Genomic DNA, 19,182 nt, shown 5'->3' with positions numbered 1-19,182 from the left:
CATTTTGAATGTATCCTTCTGCAGGAGGGCATTCAGAGAGCAAAGATCTAAAATTGGACAAAGGCCTCCATCCTTCTTTGGCAACAGGAAATGGGAGAAGTAACAACTTTCCCTATTTCCAAGCCTGGAACACTCCCCTTGGACAGTAGACCTTGCATCTCTTTAAGTAAGTTGGATAGCTGCTCCTCTAAAGCTGCTGTGATGTGGGAGGAATCTGCAGTCATCAGAAAGGACTAAAAGGGCCTTACCTCCCTTGGCTATCTGGAGGACCCATCCATCGGATGTGATGGATTGCCATCTTCGGAGAAAATGTAAGATCCTGTCTAAAGCAGCTTGCAGGCTGATGCTGCACTAGAAGGGGACTGACAAGATTGGTGCCCTTGGTGACTTGCGTGTTGCCTGCTTGATCCCCTGCCAAAAAAACACTGGGATGAATGAAGCTGTGGTGTAGGGGCCTGCCACTGCCTATGTGAAAATCTTCTGGGGTAGCCTCGGAAGGCTTATTTGAAACTGATGAGGAATCTGTCTGGTAGGAGTCGAAAGACCCAACAAAATTGCTGTGACCCTACTTACCTTCAAATACTCTAGGGCAGGTTTTGTTTTTGTTTTTAGGTGCATCAGGATGAACTGCAGAATCAGCCCCTAAATCAGGAATCAAGAGCAAGATCGAGTGGTAATTTGGCATCCTCGCAACATTTTTAGATAGAGAGTGGCAGAATGGAGTGTTTCCTCTTCCATTTAGACTTCGAAATAGAGTAGGACTTTGACTAGGACGAAGACCTATCAAAAGATCAGCTTTGAGAGTAGAAAAGGGTCTAGCCCCTCGCACTGAACTGCGAGCAGGACTTACGTGAGGTCAGTGACTTTTTTCAGTGTTCGGTAATGTACAGGTTCACTTCACAATACCGAATCGCTCTGTAGTGATTACGAGCACACATATTGCACAATTTGGGAGTCCTGCCCTGAGTACCAAACACCAAAGGCGCACCTCATGTGGGTCCATTACTGACATCTGTATTCGACAGTCATGGCATGGTTTGAACTCCGGAGTTTTAGATGGGGATATCATTTCTTACACACTGAATTCCAATTTGAAAACTAGCCAAAACCAATGCAAAAGGGTGAGGAGCTCCGGATCCATCTTCAAAATAGTGGAAAGAAAAAAACTGACATTGATGAGTTACAGGTTCCACTTATGTATGTCTTCACTCCGTCACTTCCGAGGTTGAACAAAGTCAACATGGAGCCACACAGTGCCACCCAATGGCACGCAGGAACACTGCTCTGGAAAATGTCTGAGTCAAGTCTGGAGTCTGGAGAACTGCAGATGAGGAATCTGCAGATCAAAGTACATATCCAAAAATCTTAGACTGATACCCACAACATTTTGTTTTTCTTTATCACCATTTACTTCCCCCACATTTTTAAAGAAGTTCTTGACAGATACCTGCACCATGCTGTATGTCCATCCTTGGTTGACGCGATCTCGTGCCCAGACGTTGTGCCCATTTTCTGCCAATTTGTCAACCAGGGTATTCTGGGCTGGCGTCAGCTTCACATGCGAGAGATCAAGTGGAGCTGGTTTATACCCATTGGACATCACGTACCTGTAATGAAACAGAATATGTTGATAGTTGAAAGGGTCAAAGTGACACTAAATAAGACTGTCCGTGAACTGTATGGGCCTCCTCCACCATTCCAACCTCAGGTATTTACTGCTCTCCCTTACCCCTACCCTCTCACCTTCCAATAGTGGTTTTCCAATAGTTGTACTATCTAGAGTAAGAATACTCGGGTTGTCTCTGCCCAAGCAATACTAACATTCATATGTTCCAGGTTGATTCTTTTACCTCCAAGTGCACTCTGTGGTTGTCCTATAATTATCTATGCAGGGATCCTGAGGGTTTACAATAGTGGTAACTCTAATTCTACTTTTCTCCTCAACTTCACATTCCAAATGCTCTTCACTACTCCGACATGCACTATCCCAATCTAACATCAAGGGGGTCATTACGACTTTGACGGGCGGCGGAGGCCGCCCGCCAAAGTCCCGCCGGCAGAATACCGCTGCGCGGTCAAAAGACTGCCGCGGTAATTCTGAGTTTCCCGCTGGGCTGGCAGGCGACCGCCAGAAGGCCGCCCGCCAGCCCAGCGGGAAACCCCCTTCCATGAGGATGCCGGCTCCGAATGGAGCCGGCGGAGTGGAAGGGTGCGACGGGTGCAGTTGCACCCGTCGCGATTTTCAGTGTCTGCGTGGCAGACACTGAAAATCTTGGTGGGGCCCTGTTAGGGGGCCCCTGCAGTGCCCATGCCATTGGCATGGGCACTGCAGGGCCCCCAGGGGCCCCACGACACCCGTTACCGCCAGCCAGGTTCTGGCGGTCAAAACCGCCAGAACAAGGCTGGCGGTAAGGGGGTCGGAATCCCCATGGCGGCGCTGCTTGCAGCGCCGCCATGGAGGATTCCCTTGGGCAGCGGGAAACCGGCGGTACACCGCCGGTTTCCCGTATCTGACCGCGGCTGTACCGCCGCGGTCAGAATGCCATGGGAGCACCGCCAGCCTGTTGGCGGTGTTCCTGCGGTCGTTGGCCCTGGCGGTCCATGACCGCCAGGGTCAGAATGACCCCCCTAGTGTCTTATGATGCTTTGTGCTTACAGTCCTCAAAATATCAGAATCAGATTTTAAAACAAGCATATAGTTTGTTTTAAAACAGCAATGTCCACTGTAGTACAATCAAAATACTTCAGTTACAACTGGTGAAGCTAGAAGCTGCAGGGAATGGTTGGATGAACATTAAGACCCAGATTTACAAGGAGTTTGCACTGGGTTTGCGTTACTTTGTTAAAGCAGACCCAAAACGAAGTCCTCTGCTGGGATTTACAAACAATGCAAATCACGATTTGTGTTGGTTTGTAAAGAAAAACAAAAATACAGCGCTGTGGCGTAAATTGGTCAGAAAGATTGGGGGGTGTAACCTTCAGATTTCCCAACAATTACACTGGCACATAATCTTAAAAATACATTATTATATAGTAAGCAGGGTGCATAAGATGGGCTTAAGGGGCAGGAGAAAGGGAGAGGAATGAAGAGTGGGAACTAAGTGAAAGAAAGCACATTATGTTGTGAAATAACCAACATTTTAAAAATCTTTCCAAACAGAAAGAAGGAGAGCATGTGTGTGTTTTTGTCTGTGTGTGTAAAAATTCTTGATGAAATCCAACAGACACACCACCCTAGTCGACTGAAAGCACATGTACTCAGCTATTTCTCACAAAATACATTTATTAGGGGGGTGTAACACCCCAGACACCCTGCCTGAAGCTACGCCCCAGCACAGCAAAATATGCTGCCTTACATTACTTTGCGTCAGGGAGGCATTCCATAGGTGGTGAATGGGCGTTATTGCGCATCCCCCCATGGATTTTGATACAAATTCGTATCTACAAAGACTTGTAGACATGGATTGATGCCAAAATCCTGCAACTACGTGAGGTGGGTTAAGGAATTATTTTTACTTCTCCTTGTTTTTTCTTCTTTGATTGTGTGATGCATTCTGCAGCAAACATACTTAGAGGAAATCGCCTTTATACATAGTAGTTGTGCAGGAAGGGACCCATCCCTGCACAAACCCAATGCTGATCACAACAAAGACACCCTTGTATCATAGTGCAACGGTATTTGTGGTGATGTAGGGCAGCAAAAAGTGTGCCACAGCTGGGGAGAAGACTAAACAGTGCCACATTTTCTTTCAAGATATCGTAGTGTTCTGTTCTTTCCCATTCATGCAATGCAGCACAACAACTTCACTTGCTGCACTGTGTTATTTATTTGTAACTCTAGGCCTAAGTTTCCGAATTTGACCTACTCTACTGTCTCCCTGAATGTACAAATGCAAGTCTGCTTCCCGTTTGTTTATCCATAAAACATGCTCTGGCAATAAGTGGTGTTAAACATTTCAGAATCTCAAGGACAGGTTCTAGATCAAGAAATGGACATGCTGTGCATCACCTGAATCAGTGAGACAGCCTGCGACATGATGTACAGTGGTATCTTGCAAGGTCAAGATGTCCTTGGAAAAGTACTTGCCTATAGCATCCACTAACTCATGACCCTAGTACCAACCGACTCATGAACCTAGATTTAATAAAGTTGCTGCAAAGACCATGCTGATGCTCTAAACTTCAAATTATAGATATATTCCATCCAGGTGATTCCCAGCTTGCCCCCCTATCTGTTCCTCATTTCCACAGCTCCATGCAGCGAAAGTGACAGACAGAGTAATCAGAAAATGATGTGAGAAAATGCATGCCAGAATGAGAGAGAAAGAGAGCACTGTATTTCCATCTTTAGACCACTAAATCTACTGTTGATCAGGAAGTACTAATATTGACTACCCCACAGACTATGCTACAGTGAATATAAGTAGCATCCAAAACATTGTACTGTACTGAGAGCAACATTTTATCCTGAACAGCTCCATCAGTGCTACAGATATAAAAAGAGTTTATATAGAACCATTATGGAGGAGGGTAGAATTAATGATCTCAATCTATCTATAAACCCCAAAACGTGGTTGTGTTGGCCCTTGGCACTAGATGCCAAAACTCACCTAAAAAAAACAATTTTAGCTCAAGGTAGGGTCCCAATTAATCATTATTCATCAGTCCAGAAAACCGAAATGGGCCCCTAATTTTAGTGGGGTGATCATTCTTCCATCATCATACAGCTGGCAGCTAGGAGGTGGCAGAGAATGCTCCCTCTTATTCCCCTCCCAAATGTAGCCCCTCCAACCCCCAGCATAATCTTGATTTGTATGGCCACTCTACACATGGATCCTTCTACTGCAGCCTCTGCCCCCAGCACTGGTTAGGAGTGATTGCTAATTGAGCTGAGGTGCAAGGCTAGGGGTAAATACAAACAGATCAGACCAGTGTGATCAAGAAACAAAACAAATCATTGCTCTTCGCTTCTTTACTTCAAATGACAACAGAGCCAGTGAAAGACTTGCTTTTCATCACACACTCTGCCTTCCCTCTGTCCCTCTGTTCCTAGTAATCAGATTTCATTGGGGATTCTCTACACACTACACTCTTCTAGGGGGGAATTTGTGATTCGCATTCCACTTTCTTAGTATATGGTTTGTGTTGCCCCGAGACCTATTTTCTCCCATTGCATTCTAAAGCATTTACTATTGCTTGCACTATCCTATGTCTAATTACTTACCTTATTTTGATGTCTAGTGTATATATTGTGTATAATACTTACCTCCAGAAGGAGTATTGCATCTAAGATATTTTTTGCCTTGTGTCACCCAAATAAACTACCTTTATTTTTGGTACACTGAGTATTGTCTTTACTTGAGTATAAGAACGGTGTAACTATACGTGGTATTGCAGGAACTTTGCATGTCTCCTAGTTCAGCCTAAGCTGATCTGCTATAGCTACCTCTATCAGCCTTAGCTGCTAGAACACAACTACATTTCACTAATAAGGGATAACTGGACCTAGTGTAAGGTGTAAGTACCCAAGGTACCCACTACAAACCAGGCCAGCCTCCTACACACTTTAGCTTTGAGAGAGGGAAGGAATGCTTTCAATGCTAGTCTGAACGCCCTGAGCTCCAAAAGGTTGATATGGAGCTCGGACTCCACTCGAGACTAGGTGCCTCTGATATCCACCTCACCCATGTGGCTGCCCCATCCGAGGAGTGACATGTCTGTCACTACAGTTGCATCTGGTTGGGGAAGAAAGAGGGATCTGCCTCTGACCCATTCTTGGTTCAAAAGCCACTACTGCCGGTCTTGCACAGTCCCCCACCGAGATCTGTACCATTTCGGAGTGGTTCTTCTGATGCTGTGCCCACTGGAACTTCAGGTCCCACCGCAGAGCCCGCACATGCCATCTAGCATGTGTCACCAGCAGGATGCAGGTAGCCATGAGGCCAAGCAGCCTCAGAGTCATTCTCACTGAAATCCAGGATAGAGGCTGAAATATCGGTATCATAGTCTGAACATCCTGGACTCCCCGCTTGGTAGGATAGGTCAGAAACTACACTGTGCCCAGAACATTTCCGATGAAAGGGAGCATCTGAGAGGGAGTCAGGTGTGACTTCAGCACATTTATAGTGAACCCCAGCGTATGCAGGAGGTCTGCTGTAGTCTGGAGGTGGGAGGTGACCGCCTGGAGCGAACCCGCCTTCAACAGCCAGCCGTTCAGGTAGGGGAGACTGAAACCCTAACCTGCACAGATGAGCTGCGACCACCGCTATTTGGTGAACACCCAAGGGGTGCTGGTAAGGCCAAAGAGGATCACAGAAAATTGAAAATGCTTGTGACCTACAACGAACCGGAAGTAACAGCTGTGGGCAGGCAGGATGGGAATATGGAAATAAGCATCCTGCAAGTCCAACACTACCATACAGTCTCCTTAGTCCAGGCCAGATAGGACCTGATCCAGAGTGAGCATTTTGAACTTCTCCATCCTAAGGAAGTGATTCTCCCTCATCCGATCATAGGATGGTACCATGGTGGGAGGGTTAATCTCAAAAAGCTGGGAGTAGCCCCTTCTGACTATTTGCAAAGCCCACCTGTCTGACGTAAGGGTATTCCTGTGGGGCAGGTGATGACAAATCCTGGCACCGACTGGTCCCTGGTGGGGAAACGCCATACTAGGAAGGCTTGGAGGTTGCAGCTGAGGAAGGTGGTGGACTGGCTAGACCGCTGGCTTCCTGATCCACACGGGCACTGGATCCCACGTCCTTGGCCAGGCAGAGGCTTAGCAGCATGTGTGGTGCCGTGGCTGACAAGGAACGGACATGGTTGGGTGCCCCTTCCGTAGCCACAAAAGGTGTGAATACAGATTGAGGGTGGCCAATCACAGCAGCGAGGACAAGGGACCCAATCGTAGCCCAGGTATCCTTAAAGGGCTTGAGCACCGAGTTGGCTTTGTCCCCGAAAAGGCAGGTGCCATCAAATGGCATATCTATCAGAGTAGGTTGGACATCCCCTGAAAAGCTAGATGTCTGTAACAGGCGTGGTGCTTTAGGGCCACTGTCGAAGCAACTGATCTGCCTGGAGAGTCAGTCGTATCCATCCATGTGAAGTTGTCTGCATCTCTCCCATCAGCAACAGCCTGGGAGAGAATGGCCCAGGCCTCCTCTGGGACCTGTGGCAACACTTGGCAACCAAATCTCATCACATATGGGTGTAATGCCCCAAAAAGCATGTGATGTTCATGGACTGCAATTCCAGGCTAGAGGGAGAAAACAACTTCTTCCCAAGGTGGTCCAGCCTCTTTGATTCCCTATCTGGAGTAGTGGAAGGGAACGTGCAATGGGACGTCGAGGCTTGGATGACCAAGCTCTCAGCTTGGGGTGTTGTATAAGGAAGGATGGGTCATTAGGCGCAGGCCTATGGTGGCGGGGTATTGTCCTATTAACAGGAGCCCCTGTGCTGGGTTTAGACCAAGTCACCAGCAGGACTTCAGTGAGGGCTTCCCTGAAGGGCAAAAGGGGGGTTCTGATGTGAAAGCCCCTGGCTGAAGCACCTCAGTCAAGAGACTGGTCCTGACAGCCACCGAAGTCATGGCACCACCATGGAGTAGGACGCCACTCCTCCATTGCCAGGGTAGGGGGAGAAAGCATACCAGCTACAAGGAAGGAATTCAGACCTCTGGCTTCACCCAGTTCCAGAGCCCAGTCCATAGGCTCTTCCAGCTGGAATACTAAAGGGTCCAGCGACCCCTCCATACTCTCACTAAATTCATCCCCATAAGAATAAGGGCCAGGATCCGACCTAGGGACCAAGGTCCCTGTCAGAGTCGGAATCGGCGTTGAGCGGTGCTGCTTCGGCTCCTTGTCAGAGTCGGCGATGAGTGTAGGATCGATGTAGTACGCAGGCACAGGCGACATCAGGAGCATAAACATCGGAACCGTCGTCAGGGAAGGTCGCAAAGGTTTGACCAGCGCCGGTCAGGATCTGGAAGCAGATCCCTGGGTGCCCCTCAGATCCGAAGCCAAAGTCACCAGCCTGGAACCCGAAGGGGCCACTTCCAACCCTGTGGGCCTGAAGTAGGCCCGAGGGGGCGAGACTGCCCCAAAATGAGGCGCATGGCCTTGTAAAATTCCTTTAATGTGGCAGGGGTGGCCCTGGCTCCCCGAAACTCAGGGAGGTGCGGAGCCGATCTAGAAACAGGCTCCAAAGATGGAGGCTTAGAGTGAGGGCGCTCCTTCTCCAGCATTGCGTCGTCCGACTGATGGGGTAAAGCCAAAGAATGCTTGTGCTTCTTCAATTTCGTCTTGTGCTTACCTGAACGACCTGGCAATATGAAGTGGGAGGAGGAGGACTGGTGATGCCCCTTGACCAAGACCAGGAGCGATGTGGAGCCGGTAGCTTTAGGGACCGCTCCCTCAAAGCTTTTGTATTCATTGCTCGGCAGTTGGAGCATGACTCCGGGACGTGGTTGTGCTCTATGCAACACAAACTCACCAGGTGGGGATCTATCACCATCATGCGATGAAAGGAGTCACAGGGATTGAAGCCGGTCTTAAAACTTCTACAAAATATTGAAAGGCCAGTCAAAAAGCAACTGTAAGGGTAGCTCTCTGGATATGCGCATAGGCTGGCGGGGAAAGAAACGGACTGACATCAGTGCATCTGTGCGATGCCTATATATGACCCGCAACGTCATATCCAGTGACCATGATACCAATGATGGACCTAGAATCGACCGACACTACCTAAGGGCACACAAGGGTACTGCTTGAAGAAAAATCTCCAGATCCAGACTAACGCCTGGGGGGAATTCTAAAGTAAGGAATCTGCAACTAGAAGTCTATATCACATGGTCTAATCAGAGGAGTACCCTAAGAGCACCAATCGCTGCACCCGGTAATCATGTATTTGGGCAGAAATGAATGTGTAGTGACCTATGTTTTGTGCACTAAAAGTACTTTTCATTTCCTACAAAGTGAAACACTGGACTGGGCAATGATTTTATTGCATTGCTGGGGTACAGGGTGAAGTGATAATGATTATTGAGCCTAATTATCCTCTACACCAACATCCCTAAGAAGCCTGTGACTGCTTGCAAATGTTACCATTGAGAGTCAAGTGTGGAAAGTGTTGTAGGTGGCCCAATTTGTACAGCCACTGTAGGGCCATAAAGCAAAGTTAAAGGCCCAATAGTCCCTGCCTGCCCGGTGGCCTCCTGAATAGGGTCTAACAAGTATTGACCCATTCATCCTTTCTGTCATCCATACAACAATACATTCCTGCATTAATTCATCTAATCACTCAATCATTCTAATCTTCCTATTTACAATTACAAATGTATAGCAAGCACTATTGGGGTTTTCATTGTGTGTTTTAAAAAGGTGCTTATTCCTGCACGATGTTATAAGAAAAACATGTTTCTAGCAGTATTTTCATTTCTTTGGCCTTTGTACAGTTGGGAAGGGGAAGTTAAGTAGAATTTTGAGTGAAATCTTGCACCATACATACTTATATTGAACATCTGCGTGGTTAACATAGATACAAGGCTTACATTGAACCTACTTCTACCATAATTAATGCATTATAATTCATCTAAAGTATGTAAAAGGGTCACAGAGTAACAAGACAGGAAGCCTGTTAGAACCATCATCAAAAATACAATTTAGCCCAAAATAAACCCTTGCAGCCACACTTTTTTAAGACAGTCTATATTCAGACACTAGAACAAATTTGGCACTTTGAAGTATAAGTGGATGTGATGCATAGCAATTTGACTAAGGAATAATAAACTTAAAAAGATTGTTTATCCTTTTGTAATGCAAAAGTGCCTTTTTATCCTATTTTGTCTGACTGGATGTAATATACACAATAGTCAGTATTATAGATAATATTGTAATAATAAGATCTGTATTTTTTATATCTACAAATAGTCCTTAACAAAAAGGGAGTAGTGATTATTTTCTATTTAGAATATATTTTACAATAAATGAGCAGTCGAGACTTGTGTAAGGTGGTTATGTGTTTCTTAAATTAAGACCTTGCCGGCGTGTAATATTCAAAGAGTGGCTTTGCAATTTTACTAGAAGTTAAAATGAAATAATTTTAAAACCAAAATAAGGGGTGCCTCTTAATTTAGTGGCAATATTATATAAGTGAACATAAACTAAAATGTCTTAGACTTACTAATCAATATAGAAGACAGGAAAATGGACAGCCTCCTGTATCTCAAACTCACCAACGCTTTACTGTATGAATCTAGTGGTAACCAGAAAAATTGAAATGGAGCATCCTATATGCCCTGCAGCAGGCAGTGGAGTAAATAGCTTTTTTTAAAAGATCCTTGAGAAAGGTGGAAGAGCATGGTATGTATAAACAGCCCTATCCTCCATTAGCGAAGACAGGAGGGGTTGTAATGGGACACTCTTTCCTCACCTTGTCAGATTTTCACTACTCCCTGTCCTATTTGAAGCTAGGGAAAGAAGGGCCACAAATGCCACCACACAACTGAATTGCAGGGATGGGTAATTTAAACTGCTCCCCTGGCCTTAGTCAAGGTGGGAGGAGACTGGTGGTTTAACCTCTCCTGGTCCCTGGGAAAAGGCCTGGGAGAGAAGATATAAATTTGCCCCTTCTCGTCCTAGGGTACTTTCGCAACCCCTTCTATCAAATTTTAACCAAGCACCCTTGGGGAAGGTGAGTAGTGAAGTCAATGATAAGCATCCCACTCGCACATTTAAAAAACGGCAGGGGGCTTCTTTAAAATGGCCTCCTTTCCACTGGATAATGCTGAAGGGTATAGAGGTTTAATCTCCCCGCCTTTGGGAAAGGCAGGAGAGTTTGTGTACTGCTTCCCTGGTCCTAGTCAGGAATTTGGGTCTTAGAGGCTAAAGGAAAGGCTTTATTTATTTATATATTTATTCATTTTTGAAACACTTGAGAGGCTAGCAAAATATATTCCCAAGATGCCAGGTTTCTTGCATCTGGCCACTTATGAATGATGCCTCATCATCTCCCCCTCCCATTGTGTTTACAAATATTGGTTATTGAGGGTAGAGAGGCATGACTGCACCTCTGTAATATACATACAGATAAATGGTATATATGCAGATAGGCAGAGTTTAATTTGTAGTTTATTCCTACTGTTCCTACTCCCTCCACCAGCAGTGCTAATAAGCAGCATATTGTATTCTGCATCTGTAAGCATGGTTTATGCCATTCATTTTTTCCATGTGATGTGTTACAACAATGGTATATAACAACATCCAGAGCATGCAGGCTAAATTCATGCTGTGAGATAAATTTACAATACCTAAGTTTTGTGGATAACACCCTAGTATTTTTTTCTTTTCTTTGTGTGAACTGATTCTAGCATAGAATCCCTGAGTTTTCGCAATCCAGGTACACTGAACTGAAATAATAATGAGGAACTGGTCCTATACACTGTAGAAATAAATGAATGAAAGTGCATTTAATAGTACCCTTTTTCCAAATAACATATTATTTGGTCACATTTAATTTTACTGGCATAGACATACCACATATATATATATATATATATATATATATATATATATATATATATATATATATATACAGAGAGAGAGAGAGAGAGAGTTAGAGAGAAAGAGACTAATAGATAGATAGATAGATAGATAGATAGATAGATAGATAGATAGATAGATAGATAGATCGAAACTACACAAACCATAGAAATTCTAAAGTTATAGCTATAACTTAGAGTTTAAGATGTAAAGTTGTAACTTAAAGTTATAATTTGCATTTGCCCAAACTTGGAAAAATTAGATTGGGTGACCCCAATTTGAAGATAAATGGTGCAACCTCCTTTACAGGCAGGACACAGAGACTTGATGCCATGTCCTGAAAAAAGCACAAGATTGGGCAAATAAGGTGGGAAATGGTAAGCACACCCTAATCCTTGGGCTCAAATGGGCCTGTGCAGGTTGGGCAGAGGTCCTGGTCTGTGGCCAACTCCTGCTGAGCATCACCAATGACCAAAGGCTGTGTGAAGCGAGGCTTAGCTGCCCTCGGGGAGTAGTGTGCAGGACCAGAGCGAAAGCTAGGGCCTGCAGCCAAACCGAGCCAAGCATGGCAAAATGCCATGTACAATTGGGGTTAACTGGTGCAGGGCCTGGCCACAGGCACGCCATGCTGCCAACCACTGCTGTACACATCTGAAGGTAGTGCACAAGTGGGAGTAGGCTGGCCATGGGGGGGAGGGGGCGATTTGGTTGCTTAGCCAGGCTACACGTCAGGCCCTGTGACCAACACTCCCTTCACCTAATGGTACAAGGAACAGTTGGATGCAATGTACGAAAAAAAGACATAAAAATAACTTTACTGAAAAAATGTTCAAGTGGAGTTATGGTTAGGCATGGTGATAAGAACTAAACATGCCTTTACAAATACTCAAACACTCACTAAAAGACTCACAATTAAAATACAGTTATAATTATACAACAAAACCTAAACCCACTGAAATTTGCCAGTCATGCTTAGGCAAACTAACCATAACTTGCAGCACTGCCACAAATTGCTTGTGATCTTATATATGACATCGCTCATGGCACCTTAAATTACATAATTACATCAGTCATCACTGATGACATTTCAAATAACATCACTGTCATATTGTTTTTCATTATAGATCTTTTGAAGATGGTTCTTCATTTTCTCTCTATTTTTTTAATTTTAATCTTCATACTTGACATCAACATTGCATTGCATTAAAATATGAAAGCACATACTTTCAAGTAAAGGTTCATGTTTTTCCTTCACACCCTAGCATCTCCTGTGGCATGGTCAGGAGATTGCCACCCTGCTCTGATTCTGCTCTGCACCACTCCCCGCAGGCACTTCATGCACTCATTCTCATGCTTAGACCTGACGTGTTGTTGCCCACCAATGAATTAATGAACAGTGTCTTATAAATTGTGCAGCTGCTTGGAAGAGTGCCCATGCATTGCTAAAGACCTTGTTTTAAATTAGTACAGTTCTCAGTGTCCTCAGCTGAGCTTTTGTTTGTAGCTGTAGTCTGTTGAGTCCCTGACTGTGGACACCCTCTTGCATGTTTTGAATCCTGTTGGAAATGGGGTCTCTAGTTGGCAGTGGTTTGCACTCTGTCCAAGTAGGATCCGCCACACAGCTAAGATAACCCCTGCTCACTCCCTTGGAAGCTTGGCACGAGCAGTCAGGCTTATCTCAGAGGCAATGTGTAAAGTATTTGTACACACAAAGTAACACAGTGAAAACACCACAGAAGTACTCCACACCAGTTTGGAAAAATAGCTAATATTTACTTTGGTGAAACAAGACTAAAATTCAGAAAATCCAACATATGGAAGCAAAGATTCAAATGTTTAAAGATTAAGGCCCTCATTAGGATCTTGGCGGGGAAACCCGCTGGGATCGGCGCTGATGGTCAACAGAAGACCGCCAGCGCGCAGAACCCCCTGCTGGCCACATTGTGAACATCCAGCTGGGCCGGCAGGCGTGAACAGTGTTTCCGCCAGCCAGCCCAGCTGGATTCAGGGCCTGAACATTGAGAGCCGGCGGCAATGTGGCAGTGCAGCGGGTGCAGCAGCACCCGTTGCACATTTCACCGCCCGTAAGTCAGGCAGTGAAATGCGCGACAGGGCTGTGCATGGGGGCCCCGAATCACTCATTACACCAGAAACACCCCCAGGGAAAGGTTGGTGGAATCGGACTCATTATCCGGCAGGCAGCGCTGCTTGCAGCGCTGCCCTTTCGGATCAGAAATGCTGCCACCACCAGGCTGAGTGTGGCGGGAGCCTGGCGGTGGTGGCGTTTCATCCGCGGCGGTTCTGCCACATACATTATATGATGGTCTGGACCGCCATGCCGGTGGCGGAAATTTCCGCCAACACCAGCATGGCAGTCCAGACTGCCATGTTCGTAATGACCACCTAAATCTCAGTAAAGCGCTTAGAAACACAATGGCTCCAACTAGGGCTATCACAATGCCTTGACGGAGTTGTTCCCAACAGTCCAACACCAATGGTGAGGGAGTGCGGGCCGGTGACGTAGTTGCAAAGAACCCAGGCATAGATGATGAGGAAACAAAGACGTTGCACGGAGTCAGGGAGGTGAGGCGTTGCTGAAACTGGTGCAGCGTTGGTTCCTTACTACTACCAGGGAGGTGAGGCATAATTTCCTTACTGCTAGGCAGGGGAGGTGAGGCGTCGTCCCTTATTGATGCAGGAAAGGTGATGCAGCTTCGATGGCGAGGCGCTGGTTCCTTGCGATCCGGCGAGGTAGAAGAATCTTGCAGGTCAGGACGGAAGGCATCAACTTTGCGTGTGGCAATCACACCACGGGACCAAAGGGGCTGCTGCTGAGTCAGGTGGCATGGACATCAGTGACACAGCACTCGGGACTCACGCTGTGGCAGAAAGTTGGAGGCAACACAGCGGTGTCACGCCTGCGGCGTCACTTGAAGTCTTTGCACTCAGTGGGGACCGCAGGTCCGATGCATGCAGCCGTGCAGAGTCGGACAGCGGCGCCGGTTCTGAAATTGCTCTGGAGTCAATGTACTTTGTTTCTTCTTGGTTGTACCATAACACAGTGTTGAGGGCTCATGGACTGGAACTGGCACCACTTGGCAAGTCAGGACTCTCAGCAAGAGAGCTCAGATTCTGACAGATGAGGTATTTGATGTCCCTGAGGCTTCTAACAGGAGGCAAGCTCAGTCCACGCCCTTCAAGAACCTTAGGAAGCAGGATACAGGAAGCAAAGTCCAGTCCTTTGACTCCCAGGACAGAAGCAGCAAGCAGCAGGCCAGAACAGCAAAGCAACAGGCAGAGTGGCAGTTCCTCCTACAGCAGCTAGCTCTTCTTCCTGGCAGAATGTCCTCAGTCCAGAAGGATTCTGTTGTGGTCTCAGACTTATACTCATTTCTGCCTTTGGAGTAGGCAAACTTCAAAGGAAAGTCTTTGTAGTGCACAAGAGCCTACCTTTCCTGCCCTGGCACCAGACAAACTTCAGGGGGTTGGAAACTGCTTAGTGTAAGAACAGGCACAGCCCTATTCAGGTGCAAGTGTCAGATTCTCCCACCACTCTGGCCCAGGAAGACCCATCAGGATGTGCAGGGTTCACCTCAGCTTCCTTTGTGTGACTATCTAGAGTGAATTCATAAATAGCCCAAATATCATCCTGACCCAGACATGTATTCCACTACCAGGCAAAGTCACAGAATGGTTAGGCAAGGAAATGTCCCTTTCTAAACGTGGTATTTTCAAACTTCCAATTTAAAAACAACTTCGCCAAAAGATTTTTCATTGTGAGTTTAGAGACTTCAAACTCCATTTCTCTGCTCCCAATGGGAAATTACAATTAAAAGATATTTCAAGGCAATCCCCATGTTAACTTATTGGAGATTTAGGCCTTGCAATAGTGAAAACTGAATTTAGCAGTATTTCACTATCGGGAGATGTACAACACACTTGTACATGTCCTACCTTTTAAGTACACTGTACCCTACCAATAAGGCTGCCCTGGACCTACCTCAGGGGTGACTTACATGTAGTAAAAGGGAAGGTTTGGGCCTGGCAAGTGGGTGCACTTGCCAGGTTGAACTGGCAGTTTAAAGCTGCACACACAGACACTGCAGTGGCAGGTCTGAGACATGTTTACAGGGCTACTTATGTGGGTGGCACAATCACTTCTGCAGGCCCGCTAGTCGCATGTAATTTACAGGCCCTGGGCACCCACGGTGCACTATACTAGGGACGGTCCCCTTAAATCAAATATGCCAATTGTGGATTAACCAATCACGGATGCCATTTAGACAGAGAGCACTTGCACTTTAGCACCGGTCAGCAATGGAAAGTCCCCAAAGTCCTGAAGCCAGCAAAAACGAAATTCAGCACAGGATCAAAAACAGGAGGTCAGAAGCCAAACAGACAGGGGAAACCCTGCGGAAAGGGCCATTTCGCACAGACTGTTATTTTTTACACTTTAGGAGGGTTTATCTGGGGTCCCTCTGTTTGGCCTGGGGACAGGGTCTGATTATCCTGCCCTCACTATATGGCATTATTAATTTTATTTTGATGACACAAGGACTGTGTCCCGCAACCAGTAATGGCAGCCTTAAGAGAATTTTTTCTCGTGTGTCCAGCCATGCCATCACAGGTCTTGTGTATGTGGCCTCAGGATAGTGCCCACGGACCCAACGTGATCAAAAAAGCAAAAATCAAACTCACCTAATAAGAGGCCTTTAATTTTTTAAATTATTAGTTCATGAATGTCTGCAAACTTTGTCCTCAAGTCCCCGCAGACTAACATAGCCAAGATCTATAAAAGTGTTAACGGTTTAAAGCGAACCTGGAACCTTTTTTAAATGTTTATCTCAAACATAACTGAACAGATTCACACCAAAGCAACAAAAGCTTTCTTTCTATATAAAGCTTTAACCCTCATGCCAAGTCTGAGATAAATCCGTTCAGCGGATCTTGCTGTAGGGGTGAGCAAAATTTCCTAAGGGAGCTAAAATTGGAAAACATATCTTTTTTTACATCCCCTTTTCGCCCCTTTACAGAACTGCACGAAAACGTGCATACCTGGCATTTCCTGGCTACACAAAGCGATTTCCAAATTTAGAGCAGATCCGTCCATGTGATCAAGTTGTAGGCAAATCAAAAACACGCCTCTTCAACAGGAAGTGTGGCTGAACCATGCCTACACAGTGGCTACAGTGTAATCCACTAAAATATATTTATTTTAAGATTAGCCCATTCTGTCATTCAGTTATTCACTGATAGCCACCAGACACATGTTGAATAAACTGTTGCTACGATGTATTTCCATATTGGGTTGATAGGGGTCTCTCTTACATTCTTTGTATCCATCCTGCTGTGGTATTAACACCCAAACTGGCAGAGATAATACACATAATTTTACAACAACTGGAAGCAGATGAACTGGAACAGTGTTACTGGCTCCATATTCAGATAGGGGGTTTCTAAAAAGATGAAACCCAAGGGCAAAATGTGCACAACAAATCAAAGTTCTGAAGTGCTTTAAGCCTGGGGGTGTTGAACCACCCCAACATAATCTTCTTTGAATCAAAAGAGATATGAAATGAACAATGGAAACCTTTTTCACTGTGACCTTCTAGTTGCACCTTGTGCACTTTGTTGTCTAGATTTAGGAATCTCCTGGTGTTAATATTTCTGCCAAGGACCAAGACATTGGTATTTGGTGTGTTCTGATATCTGTCCTGAAAGTGAACAATAGTGAGACTATTTTGCTATGTCTCCCATTCAGCATAAAACCTCTAAAATCTATTTGGTGCCCAAGATACACCCCAGGTGCATTATACTAAATACATACGTTTTTGGCAGCTTGATCTTCTTCAGATTCTCTTCTGCCTTTTCGTCTGCCATGCCCACGTGGCAGCCAAGGGCTAGAAGGGTCCTTTATAGTAAAGAAGAAATGAAAACAAATGTGAAAACATGTAAAAACATTTCACAATGAATTAACTTATCCCATTCATCCACAAGAGGAGATTGCAGTCACCTCATTTGTTTTGTCTTTCGCTTCCATCTTCCGTCCATATCCTAAACCTCAACTGAGTTTAACACTCACATGTTCTCTGGGCTATCTTCCCACAACTACTTCAGTTCTTCTATTTGCTTTACTATATCAGTTCTCAAACTCCCACCCTTCAAATCCCCAGCACTCTATCACAATCATGGCATCTACTGATATTTTGACCTACTCTTAACCCCAGACGCTACAAGCTACCACTTTCCCTTTTCTGGTTGTTTTGTTATAGTTTTGATAAAAACATAAATAAATCTTGCTGAACAAAAAAAACTATAAATCTTGGGCATGATTTACAAATAGTTGTGGATCTCTTGATGCATGGGTCGATAATTATTTCATTTACACTGCTTGTCCCTAACAAACTCGAAATACCCGGCACTAGGTCTCATTTACAAATGCTATAAATTTTCAGAACTCTAAGTAGCACCTTCCTATGCAAAACTAGGATGATTTTGTCTTTGTTAATCATTAAAGTGGTTTATATGAGGAGCAAAACACATTTTCATTGTGTAACTGTGACTTAGGCATGGTGTAAAAAAGGAAATAAGCTCCTCTGTCTTTAGGATGTCTCCAAACATCACCATTCTACTATTAAGCTTCAGGAACACAACTTCTTCGCCTTTCTGCTCTTTTTAGGTGTCACATCTTGTCTACAGACCTATTATATCGGTATACTTAAAGTGAACTGAGTCAGCCCACTTCAACCACTGTCTAGTAAGGTCTCCAACGAGTACCTTGTGAGCTACTAGTAGCTTTCGAGCTATCCATGAGTAGCTCCCCTGTGTGCAGCCCAGCCTATAAAAACTGAAAAGTTTATATTTAAAACAAACGTGTAAACTTGTCTGATGTGGTCAGCATTAAAATTATAATAATATTTGTAGCTCTGGATGATTTTCAGCAACATAAGTAGCTTTTACTACAACAACGGTTGGAGACCTTCATTCTGCCAATTCTTCCTTCACCAATCTCCCTTTCCTGGCTATCCTCCCTCTCTCCACTTGTCTCTCCACTGCAATGGAGCTAAAAACCTTACTTGAGTGTTTCTCCTGACATCAGAAGATTGTAATTTCTTTCTGGTTCTGGAAGGCTGTGGAAATCCAATAGGCAAGGATGTAGCCTTGTGTTGTCATCACGTACCTACATCAAGCAAAGGAACAAGCAGGAATCACTGAAGGAAGTGATTAAGAGAAACTGAAAGGCCAAGAGACATGATTGAACTAGATGCTCAGTAGGAGACAGAGAAAAAGAGAATAAGGTTGAAAAGATAGCTGAAGATAGCATCCAGGTACATGACAGAAGCACTAGGTGCTTGAACAGTCAGGGGAAGTGAAAGAATGGTGACCAAAACAAAGGGTGGCATTGGAAGATGAGTAGAGATACAATAGGGAATAATAATTGATTGGCATTACAAGGTACTGAATGGTGAAAAAAGAGGACAAGATTAGGCACATGCATTTGAGCACAGTAGATATTTTGAGATGAGAATTCAAAGAAACTGGCCTCTTTTTTGGTAAACATATGTCACATGCAGTCTAACCCACGGAAACCTGGAAAAGTACTATATATTCTCCCTTGGTCCTAGGAAGCTGAAAATCATTTTCTCAA

At 45.1% G+C, this 19,182-nt stretch overlaps 1 protein-coding gene across 8 annotated transcripts in view; it reads right to left on the bottom strand.

Annotated features, from left to right (window-relative positions):
- RYR1 (ryanodine receptor 1) overlaps nucleotides 1–19,182 on the bottom strand; it is a 1,068,376-nt gene that overhangs the window by 835,475 nt on the left and 213,719 nt on the right. For all 8 annotated transcript variants that reach the window (XM_069206982.1, XM_069206985.1, XM_069206986.1 and 5 more), the window contains exons 22-24: nucleotides 18,611–18,714; nucleotides 17,362–17,445; nucleotides 1,448–1,607 (exon numbers count right to left, since the gene is read on the bottom strand). In XM_069206982.1, coding sequence (XP_069063083.1) covers nucleotides 1,448–1,607; nucleotides 17,362–17,445; nucleotides 18,611–18,714 — 348 coding nt within the window. The remainder of the gene's footprint in view (nucleotides 1–1,447; nucleotides 1,608–17,361; nucleotides 17,446–18,610; nucleotides 18,715–19,182) is intronic.

This window comes from Pleurodeles waltl, chromosome 9 (genome assembly GCF_031143425.1).
Source record: "Pleurodeles waltl isolate 20211129_DDA chromosome 9, aPleWal1.hap1.20221129, whole genome shotgun sequence".
NCBI classification, from domain to species: Eukaryota; Metazoa; Chordata; class Amphibia; order Caudata; family Salamandridae; genus Pleurodeles; species Pleurodeles waltl.
This window is presented reverse-complemented; position numbering and strand designations above follow the sequence as displayed.